Source organism: Diaphorina citri, unplaced genomic scaffold, assembly GCF_000475195.1.
Source record: "Diaphorina citri unplaced genomic scaffold, Diaci psyllid genome assembly version 1.1 scaffold794, whole genome shotgun sequence".
Lineage (NCBI taxonomy): Eukaryota > Metazoa > Arthropoda > Insecta > Hemiptera > Psyllidae > Diaphorina > Diaphorina citri.
Genome location: NW_007378226.1, coordinates 12402 through 24841, shown reverse-complemented (window position 1 = coordinate 24841; position 12440 = coordinate 12402). Strand labels below are relative to the sequence as shown.

Here is a 12440-nt window from a genome sequence, read left to right as displayed (position 1 = left end):
TCTCTCTTCGATTTCGGGACGATAAGACCATAGCAGTTACAGTTCCCTCTGTCAAACCTCTTCATACGGCCCGTGGTAGAAGGTTGACTCCTAGCACTTGATTGAGTGTGTTCGTGTTGAGATGACGATGACACGGAATGTTCAGAATGTAACGACTAGATCTAAGATAAGTTGATAATGACTCGAAGGAAGTAGTTCGTAAAATGGCAGATGCCCTAATATGTAGGACATCGGAGTGTTCGTGCCTTTTCCAGAGGGAAATGGCACGATTTATATTTTCAAAAATGTACCTAAGTAATCATTTTTCTTTTCTTTTTTTTTTTTAAAGAAAAATTGATTACCAAGGAAGGAAATACGTATACTTAGGTAGGTACCTATCTGCCTATATGAAAAGTAGGTATCCAGTTCAATAATTAAGGACCGTAAGCTCATACCAAATACTACACTAGGATAGGATAAATTTACAACTTGAGTTTGGCTAATATGTATCACCACAAGTTCACATACATCCGTGTAAACCGAACTGAGCTTAGTAAATGATTGAATTTGATGAAAACCCAATGCTAAAGCCCTAATGGATTAAATCTTATGATGGCCCCTGATGTTCTTCATATGGCTACCTGCAATTGCTTGGCTGCGTTTTTTATTTCTAAATGAAACAATTTTATTTCTAAATGAAAGTTTTCTCCACGCGTTCCAATTTGTTTCCCGAGGGATTTCGACATTCTTGTATCTGCGGAAACCTGATAGAAAATGAAACTCGAGTAAAAAAATGGAGGAAAGGAGCAAAAGAAATGAAGAGAAAGAAATTTGTCGCGATGACCTATGAACTCAAAGCGAGAAAGTTTTAGGTAACACTTCAGTCGATCATTTAAGACCGGTTTTAGCGTCATCTATGTTAAGCTACGCCGAGCAAGGCCAATAAATGGATGGGTGACTTGAGCCTTATATTGGGAATAAAGGGAGAACGGGCTCTAGTCTTGATTTTAAATCATTACATGAAAGTAAAATCAAAAAATCAAATCAAGAATGATAATAAACTGAATATTAAACAAATCAGATAGGTACATAGGTATTCTTTAACCACGATCGAATAAACTACGGGCTAAAAATTCCCGGAGGGACGGACACAGCTTGTTTTTCTTTCATTAAATCTAGAAAGGAACTGCACAAGTTTGTATACCTATACATTTTTGGTAGAGAAGGATTTTTTTTTTTTTTTACTTTCTATTTTTTGATTGAATAATTGCATTTGCCGATGTTATGAAATGGCGCTTGCTTTTCTATAGATGCAAAATTTGTCAAAAGCAGGAACTTAAAGAGAATGGGATAGTAGAGAGACTTCAGTATTTTCATGTTTGTTCTGATTCGATGACTTTGGGATTTCTAAGAGAGATGATTACCTATAAAAATCTGTTTCATTACAAGGATACTAGCATAAGAAGTGACTGATGAATAACTTCACAACTGACTGATAACTAACCTCATAAGGACTGACGTCTAAGAGAGATGATTACCTATAAAAATCTGTTTCATTACAAGGATACTAGCATAAGAAGTGACTGATGAATAACTTCACAACTGACTACTAACTAACTTCATAAGGACTGACAGACCTTGTCCCTTTGGAGGACGTTAAACTGATACTGTACTAGCACTTCACAGGTGGAAAGTCTCTGGCAGACAATTCCTGTGAATATCATTCTCTCTGCGCTGGAGGTCATTTTCAAAACATGCCTTGAAAATACATATATCGATTTCCCCACATGCATAACACCTTGCAGTTGAACTTCACATTCATCATACTTGAAAATTAATGGGGGGAAAAATATAAATAAACGTTGTCACCCACTACCTTCCTACCTCACATAGCATTTAGCTGTGAGGAGCAAAGTGCAATAAAATGCTCAAGTTACTACAAAACTCATTATTTCAATTGTAACAAGATGACATAATAGACTTCACATGTTAGTATCTAGCAATCCCACGGGAATCTTAGCTTTTATTTTTTAAAAAAAGACCGTCATTTGCGCCTTGAAAATACATATATCGATTTCCCCACATGCATAACACCTTGCAGTTGAACTTCACATTCATCATACTTGAAAATTAATGGGGGAAAAAATATAAATAAACGTTGTCACCCACTACCTTCCTACCTCACATAGCATTTAGCTGTGAGGAACAAAGTGCAATAAAATGCTCAAGTTACTACAAAACTCATTATTTCAATTGTAACAAGATGACATAATATACTTCACATGTTAGTATCTAGCAATCCCACGGGAATCTTAGCTTTTATTTTTTAAAAAAAAGACCGTCATTTGCATAGATAATGATTTGCATTTAAATTGCTGGCAAGAGAGTTTTTGTTTTGTTTTTATGCATCGAGGGAAATTAAATTAAAACGTTTATCTGTTAGTGTAGTACTCGGATTGTAGTTTAAATTGCTGGCAAGAGAGTTTTTGTTTTGTTTTTATGCATCGAGGGAAATTAAATTAAAACGTTTATCTGTTAGTGTAGTACTCGTATTGTACTTGAACCTTCAAACTTCACACTCATTTCCCCTCTTTTGTACAAACAAATCTCTTTAATGAACTTCACAATTCATGTTTTTCTATAAAATTAGCCTTTGTGTAACTTTTGAAGGATGTCAAAGTGATCCGAAATGGTCGTAATTAACTTCATTATTGGCAAAATCTATGAGAAAACATTTCTGTGACATTTTATTTATAGACATGTCGATATCGATTTCTTTGCTTCTTATTGTAGTTTCCCTTCTAGGTTGAACATCATCATGAAATTTAATTTTATTTACATTTTCACGGCTTACCGAATCTAATTTCCTCGTACATTTCTGTACTTATCTTCACATCCTCCTCATCATTCCTATCTCTTTCTATAAAGTTCTACATTTAGAAATCGTTTTCTTTTCTCCAACAACGGAAGCGTCATGTTTTCTCTTCTTGGCTGATAGTGAAATGGCTTGTAAGTACAGAGTGCTGTCTTCTACAGGAGGTACTATTGAATGGCACCAAGGTGACATCATGTTGTAGTTGACGGCGAGATGTACAACAACAGAACAGATACCGGTTGAAATGTTTCCTAAACACACCACTAATGAAGTATAGGGCGATAGGGTTGATGCAAGAGTTGATGAAGCTAAGACAGAAACCTGTGATACGCAGGAAATGCCAAAAGTTGTCGTAGTTGTCATACGAATCCGGGTAGAAGTGATACCACATCTCAAAGATATGCAATGGAAGGAAACAGATAATGAAAATGATGACGAATGACAACACCATCTTGGCAACTTTCTTGCGGGCGCGACTTTGAGAGGATTGACCTAATAATTCCCCAGGCATATTACGTGTGCTGAGCTCTAGATGTCTTGCCATCAAGATATAGAAACAAGCGATCACACATAGAGGTCCTAAGTAATACGCCAGGAACTTGCACAAGACGACTGTCTGTTTGTACTGCTGTCCATACTCGATAGGGAATGGAGAACAGAAGTATATCGTATCATTACTAGCAGTGGTAGCAGGTTGTACATGAGAGAACAGAGCAGAGGGTAGAGCAAGGATGATAGCTAACACCCAGATAGCAAATGCTGTGACGATAGTGAGAGGTTTGGAAGAAATATGAGAACGTATGGGATTGACGATAGCACAGTAGCGTTCTGCACTTAGCGCAGTTAATGTGAACACGGATACACCAATGGAAATATCTCGCGTAGCTTCAGATAACTTACAGATGTGAGGACCATACGGCCAGGACTCTAATGTATATAGGGTGGAAGTGAAGGGAACCCCACAGATAATAACAAGGAGATCTCCTAAGGCCAGACTTAGGATGTAAGTGTTGGGGACACTGCGCATGTTCTTGTGACGGGCAAAGATAAGAACCAGGGTGCCATTGCCGAGAACTCCAACTAGGAATATGATGGCAAATAGAACAGGAACGATGTAAGTCTCAGGCCGTTCCGAATAAGGGGGAAGAAAACCGTTCCTCAACTATGTTACGGAAATTTAGAGGGGTATTTTTCATCTAATACCTACCTACCAACCAAAAAAAAAATTTCCTCTAGGGGGAAGAAAACCGTTCCTCAACTATGTTACGGAAATTTAGAGGGGTATTTTTCATCTAATACCTACCTACCAACCAAAAAAAAAAAAAAATTTCCTCGGTTTTTATTTAGTGAGACGACGGAGCAGTATATTGACAGGATAATGAGCCCAAGATGTCCTGACATGGCTGATTGATGAGAAAAGAAAAATTCGAAAGACATAATATCAGGTTTTACCTGGGTGTGACAAAAATAGCGCCTCATCAGAGGGGAAAACGTACAGGGTAGCTCCGAAAACTGTGTCAAAGTGAGCTTCAATAATTTTCGTAGCTTTTGACTTCCTACTTTAGCTTTTGACAACCAAAAATTGCTCGTTCTAGTGTTACGAAATAAACACCTTTCAGATACGAAAACGACGTGGTTTTAAAGAACACTAACGCTGAAAAATAAAAAGTACCTAGGTACGAGGTTATTTCGTTTTTTATATTTTTCTTCTTCTTTTCAGTAGTGATTTGGAGGGATAGATGTTTTTTCTGTCAAATTTATGGTTTTATGCACCTTCACTACGTGCAATAAATAAATTGAAGGACTGATTTTCACCGTTTCGGTGTTGACTTTATTTAATCTGGATTCTTGACCATCTTTCCTCCTGTATACCTACAAATATTTACAAACATAAATCCATATTAGAGATCGTGCCTAATTCTTCTGTTCATCATTTGTTTGATTCTCTGTATAAATGAATATCTATTGTGTTTTAACAACACATTATTCTTGCTAACAGGGTGAACAACGGAAACTGTGGCAGTTAATTTCCTACGCCTCTCCATTCTCTTTCTTACAAGACTTTTTGATTTCGAACAAACTTTGATATTATTTATTCAAACGGGGTACAACTAAACTTTTATCTTAAGTATTTTAAGTATCCATTTAATGTAAAATATTCTAGTCTAAACCTCTGAACTGATTATTATAGGTACCAAGCTAATCTCTTTATTTTTCTAGAACCAAGGAAAAACAAAATCAAAAGGAAAATAAAAACAACGAATTCAATTTCCAAATTGAAAAGATTAAAAATGTAAGAAGCAGTAGAACAGCTTTCTTGATAATAAAAAAGGGAATGTCATTCTTTTTCTTTCCCAAATGGTTCTCGTTTTAGAAATAATATTAAGAATTCTAGGAAAATAAAAACAACGAATTCAATTTCCAAATTGAAAAGATTAAAAATGTAAGAAGCAGTAGAACAGCTTTCTTGATAATAAAAAAAAAGAATGTCCTTCTTTTTCTTTCCCAAATGGTTCTCGTTTTAGAAATAATATTAAGAATTCCATTTTCATTCTTTATCCTTGAAGCACAAATTTTATTTGCTATTTTAAAAGATGAAAATAACTAGAAGAAAACTCATGAATTATGAAGAGAACATCCTAATCTATTTGATTCATCTATGTCTCTTTTTTAATAGGCAAGAGAGAAATGAATTTTATATTTATTATTGTTGTTTTGTAGAAAGCATGGTGACAGAAAGAAACTTATAAATCCCAATCTTGATGTAGCAAACCTAGGTATCAGGCGCGAACGATATGTTTTAACTCCAAACCTAGCCGCGGGACCTATCCGGGGGAAGCACCTAACGGGGGGGAGGGGAATAATAGGTAAGGTATCTGGACCATTAGATCTAGAAATTAAACATTTACGTTCAAGTTCACACCAAAATTTAGTCCTCACTAAACTATTAATTTGTTCACCAGGTCGACCATGATGTGTACCTATAGTTAAACATTTACGTTCAAGTTCACACCAAAATTTAGTCCTCACTAAACTATTAATTTGTTCACCAGGTCGACCATGATGTGTACCTATACGGATAGGTAATATTAGGTACTTTCACTTGGCCCATGACGGGAAGACAATTAATGAGCCAAATGGATGTAATAAATGAGTATTTACTGCAAACCATATGTGCAGTAAAATAAATGTTGAGATCCACCCATAAGAAGTTCCATCCAAATTGGATTAAGTGCATAACTTGTAATACTGTGGTCCATTTATTTGAATTAAACCATCACGGCGCCATAACTTAAAATAAATTAAAGCGCTAATGTGAATAGAAACCTTTTACTTTGCAGGAGAAATTTCATTATAATGAATTTAACCACATGCTTGGCTTGCCACATAACCGCATGAATAGGTATGGGATGCAAAAATTTAAAAATTAATGTGAGATTCTAAATTTCTAAATAAATTATATCTTTTTAATAATATTGACTATGATCACTATGATGTGAAATTATGGACGTGGAATTTTATGAAAATGTATGGTAAAGTGGTCAACACAAGACAGCGGAAGCTTTGGCGAACTTTTCTCTTTGAGTGTCTGAAATTAGATTGTAGTACATAATACAACCATTTGTATGAATGCCGTGTAACTAACGAGTTATGCAATGCGCAACACATAAAAGATTGGTGGAGATGTCCGTTTTACTTTTTTTTAGATTCGTTTCTTACAAGAGTGTCTAAAACAAGAAATTTCTTTCATAAAAAACTCTCTTTTTATAAAAGCCACCTCATCCTCTTCATCGAGGTCTTCTTTAATTTTCTTCTCCTTTTCTTTTATTTTCTCTGACCTGTCCATCAATAAAGTGATTAATACGTTTCTCGCCTCCGCAATCGAAAAGTTCTTTCAAAACATTGGTGGTGATATGCGAACATTGTGAATCCTTGTGAGAGGAATAAAATAAATGTATGATGGGTTGGTCATGTGCCCATCACTCATATAAGAATGTACTAGTACCTACTACCTACTTGACTAGACATTCAGCATAAAAAAATCCTTTGTTAGCTTTTTGTTTCAGTTCATTTTGATGTTCAATCCTCTGTTTAGCTTAACCACCAGACCGTGAAACCAGGCATTGGTAGGTAGTATTAAACCCTGGAGCATTCAGTATCTATAGGTATAAGCTGAATGTACTATAGCTGATGATTTTATTTTTCTCTTTTATTTTACAACTTACAGCTCTTCAACCATGCATTGTTTCTCTATCTTTGTATGTATCATCTATTTTTAGAGGGTAATTCTTAGCTAGAGTAAAATAAATAGTTATTTATCAAAGTCAATACATTTTTAAAGATACATTATAAAAATTAGATTCAAAATGATGTTTTGGAATAAAATGATAAACTAGAAACTAGCTTCCTGCATGTAATGTTCGCCTTCAGCTTCCACAAGTTCGTTAGCTTCGGTTCCTGAACTTTCCGTAGGAAATTCAATCTAATCATGTCTATTGCTGGGTTAAAATGGATTATAATAAAGACGTTAATCTATTTACAAATTCGCCGTGAACGTCTTAGTCAATCTCTAACCACAAAAACTTCTTTTAGAAGTTATGACGTAGACTTCAGACCCACACAAGTTTCATCTCCTCTCTCGAAGTAGGTTTGATCTTCTCACCTTACCTCTGAAAGAGAAAAAAATGTTCTCTCTATCGAATATTGGAATATCTACTTGTATGTAAGGAGTATTCGTAGGAATTTGAAGGAGAGTTAGGTACCTATAACGCTCCGGGGTAACAAGAGGGTTTCTTGGAATTTAAAGAAGGGAAAAATCCATTTCCTATTCAATTTATCAAGTTGCAATATTTATATAGGTACTTACCTACCGGTTTGAATTTTCCTAGAGGAAGCTTGTGTGTTCTTGGAACGTAACCATTTTGGTACTGACAATAAATATTGCGAGTGATGGTGCTCTCTGCCTTCGGGTCTTTGGGTAAGACAAAATTTGAAAGGATTCAATATTCAGTCGTGACTATCGCATTATCTAGCCTGAAACAAAATAAACAATCACGTGTGAAATAATTTTGGATACCTTTTATCTGAAAGTTCAGCATGCACAAGGTACAAAGTTAAACCGTTTATGGGAAAATGGGAAATCTTATATTATAAAAACAAGATCCATTCACATTTCATAGTTCACACACTGATCGCTCTATCTCGTTGATTTATATAATCTATTTATAACTAAAGGGTTGTGCGTGGGGCCAAGTTCCTGCAAAACTCTGCTGACATGACGTACCATAACGTTGGGATGAACCTTTATTGACCTTTTGTAATTACGTAAGCACCCTTTTTGGCTTGAAATCCTTTTTAAGTTCACGTCTGCTACACAGATATGGCAGGATATACCTAGGTATTACACTGTATTAGAGCTTTGTATAAAAGATCAACAACTTAACAGGTGATAGAATATATACTTGCATTTTTGTAAGAGCATGTCACACATTCTTTATGTACGAGAACAAATGAAATCTAGATCGTGTAATACTATCATTTACTCTGTAAAAATGAGATATAAAACGTGGAGAATGAGAAAACGTACATAGATAGATAATGACTGGAGCCAAACAGTACCCCGCTCAATCTACAGATTGTATTTACCTAATTGCTATTCCTCCTGGGCCTCTTTCTATTAATTATTAATACAAAATTACGTGCGGACACATGTGGTGCAAGGAACAGTTCAGTATAATCAAAACGGAACATAAATTAATAAAAAAAGGAAGGCTTTTACGAAGGCTAATCTGGCCTAATGTTGTGCCTTGTGTCTCTAAATTACAAAAACAATGTTAGAAAATTTAGAAATTAAAGATGCCTTTTCCACAAGTTTGGCCATGCCTCGGGATGAACTAGCGGGATTCCGGAGCGAAGCGACGGAATTCAGCTAGTAAATTAATAAAGAAAGGAAGGCTTTTACGAAGGCTAATCTGGCCTAATGTTGTGCCTTGTGCCTCTAAATTACAAAAACAATCAGGTTAGAAAATTTAGAAATTAAAAAGGGAAAGGTTAAAGCCAAACAAAGGTCTAGGGCATCTTTAAAAAATAATTTGTAGAGCGGCCTCTGAGTGAAATTTTGCTATTTGTTTGATGAATAAATTCCAAGAAACAAAGAGTCTGTCTCTCATTTAAGGGAGATGTTTTCATGTGGGATCCTGTGTGGTAAACAACAAATATGCTTTAACAACCAAGGTGTGATAGTTGAAAATTCTTCTTGGCGGAACTAATTCTGTGTTTTACGATAGTAGGAAAGGAAATCACGGGATACTTTCTGATTGTATTACTATCAGGAAGACTGTACTATAGTCGTGAAGAGATGAGATAGACCTCGGAACTTTTCCATTACACCAGCAGCGCTTTTGTGCTCGTTGCCAATAATATACATATGGATTCAATATTCAGTCGTGACTATCGCATTATCTAGCCTGAAACAAAATAAACAATCACGTGTGAAATAATTTTGGATACCTTTTATATGAAAGTTCAGCATGCACAAGGCACAAAGTTAAACTGTTTATGGGAAACAAGGAAATTGATTTATATAATCTATTTATAACTAAAGGGTAGTGCGTTCGGCCAAGTTCCTGCAAAACTCTGCTGACATGACGTACCATAACGTTGGGATGAACCTTTATTGACCTTTTGTAATTACGTAAGCACCCTTTTTGGCTTGAAATCCTTTTTAAGTTCACGTCTGTTACACAGATATGACAGGATATACCTAGGTATTACACTGTATTAGAGTTTTGTATAAAAGATCAACACCTTCTATGAATTTTCTGTCATGTACGAGTAGGTACCATATTATTCAATTGTTCGTAGCAATCTTCATCTCAAAGCAAAATGCAAATAACACTAGTTAATTTACAGGATTATCTTGATCGAAAATCTTTGGGTCTGTTGTATAGCAGTTACAGCCAATAACAAGGTATTGAGGTTTACACATACACAATCACACGTGTAAAGGATTTAGTCATTATGCTATTACTCTGAGGTTTCAATTATCTTTTAAATCAATGCAGATAAGGGACATTAATTACCACAAAAGCCACGAAGCCTTTGTGGGTGAGAAAAAAATCGTAGAAGGTAAAGAAGTAGGTAGCTATATTAAAACAGTTTATGAATATTGGTAAAATGGGTGACTAACTTATTATTTAATGACGCCTTGCAATATTCAGCACAATGCATAGAAAAGTAAGTAATTCTTATTTCTCCGAATATATTAACAGGAAATGATGCACGAGATCAAGCAAAAAATGTTCCGAACCATCAGAACGTGTTCGGGAACAAAATTGAACTCAAGACGTTTAATGAGGCGTGAAAAACAAGATTTGCCTTCCGTCGAGATGTAAATGAAACTGGAAAGTTGGAAGAAGAGGAGGAAGACGCGAAAAGGTTCAAGATATTTGCGTTGACGTCAAACAAGGAAGTCTACACAAGCGGAAATAGAGAGCTAGAGATGTTAATAACGGAGCATTAGAGATGTTAATAATTTATAAAGAGATAAAAGAAGTAAAGGTAATTTTATTAAGGTAATATTCAAAAAAGTGAGGTACTTTGACACTTTGTGAGGAATGGGCTTTAAAGATTAAAATGCTTTACAGATTTGTCAATGCGACCTCAACTTACCATCATTTTCCCACTCTCCGAAGTCTTCCTAATTGTAAAATAATGCTTCGACCATCTTTTCTTCTTTTTGTTTTCATAGGAGATTATATTTCTCCATTTTACCAAGATTGACGACAAGTAAGAAGTACATTTTTCATAGAGTCAGGGTAGACAAAGAATTATGAAAGAGTTTGTTGTTTCAAATGCATATTTCTATTGAGATAAGGTGATAAATAGAATGTAATAATTTATTATTGTATTATTACCTTGTTATTATTTATTATTACCTTGAATTTTACTAATAATAGCGATGCTCCCTAAGGTAAATATATTTTTATAAGTAGATATTGCTGCATAATTTTATTTTTTAAATCAGATTTTTAAGAAGACATTCTGAACTTTGTTTATTCTGCCATCACTTTAGATTTACGTACAACAATACTCGTTACCATCTTCTGGTTGAATCTCTCGTTTTTATATAAAGTACACACATTATACATAATTATATGTATACCCTACAGCGCATGAGTATGTGTGGGTGCCTAACTTGAAACATCTTGAGCCTCTCCAAAACTTTTTTTACGAAACTTTAATTTTAATCTGTTGCCAAACTTTACAAGTGAGTTACTTTAACTCCAGTTTAAAAAAAAAAAAAAAAAAAAAAAAAAAAAAAAAAAAAAAAAAAAAAAAAAAAAAAAAAAAAAAAAAAAAAAAAACAGGGGCTTTAGTAAAACACCAAGTAGGAACATAATTATAATTAAATGAAAGTAGTCAAATTAGCTATCAAATTCCAATTGGGTCTTTTATGTTGGAGGTACATACCAAGGTTTAGTGAACTCCATATGATGAAGTTGTATAAGCCAGAGGTGCTCTATTAAACTGTTGGTATAATGGAACAACTTGTTCTAAGCTGACAGTCTAAATAAAGCACTACTTATACTTATACTTATTTGACTCTTGGGTGCAATAACCAAAACATTTAAGTACCTACTACATCTATGCTACCATCACCATTCTAGCAGCCGAGTCCGGGGAATGGGATACTGCCAAAGCAGACAAATTGGTTGACTGAGGAATCTAGGTAAAAGAATGGAAAAAATTTCAACACCATAGAACAGCTTGTGATTGTGAAATGTTCGTTTAATAAGAAGTTGGAAATTTTCTCCTAGGTACCTACCTATCACTCTGTAAAACACTCGAAATTAATTAAAAAGGGAAAAATAATATAATCATAATTAACGTAAAAAATCGAGATTAAAAAAAAAACAGGGGCTTTAGTAAGACACCAAGTAGGAACATAATTATAATTAAATGAAAGTAGTCAAATTCTAATTGGGTCTTTTATGTTGGAGGTACACACCAAGGTTGGTTAGCTTGTTTTTTTAATTTAATCAACTTCCATTTAGTGAACTCCATATGATGAAGTTGTATAAGCATTGATTTCCACTCAACCTTTAATATCGGCCCTGGATTCAAGCAGAACAAGGAGCCCTAAGTTTAATATGGAAGCAAACTCCACTTGAGAATTAATAACTAACCCTTTCTCAGACTACCGGCTGGCATGAAATAGGTAGATGCTTTTTTTCAAGTGGTTTTAGAGAGGGAACAATAAAAATTGATGTTTTGTTGCGAAATTGAAGAGATGAGTAGAACAGGATAGGAGAAAGCCAGCCGTTCCGAGAACGAATCTTATCTGTTTAGGACAATATTCGTCTCAGGCGTGAATCGAACATGAAATTGACATTTTTATACCGGTAAAAATAGAGCTGACAAAGATTACTTTTTCCATCTTCCTTAATTTTTCTACCTTCTTTTTACTTTCCTTTTTCTGTGAGTGCCTACAAAGTCGTTTTTTTTTTAGCACTTTTGAAACAAGCTGCACTTGTTTCTTTGGAGTTTATTGACAAATCTGAATTGAAAATTCATGAACCTTTAC

The 12440-nt window shown here is 34.7% G+C and overlaps 1 protein-coding gene across 1 annotated transcript; it reads right to left on the bottom strand.

Annotated features, from left to right (window-relative positions):
* Positions 1–2448: 2448 nt before the first annotated feature.
* On the bottom strand, positions 2449–4016 carry LOC103512124 (neuropeptide CCHamide-2 receptor; the record flags this gene model as incomplete). The annotated part of the gene is made up of 1 exon (XM_008476878.2): positions 2449–4016. A coding segment is annotated over one exon (1065 nt), but the record flags the coding sequence as incomplete, so codon positions are not given.
* Between the last annotated feature and the right edge of the window lie 8424 nt (positions 4017–12440).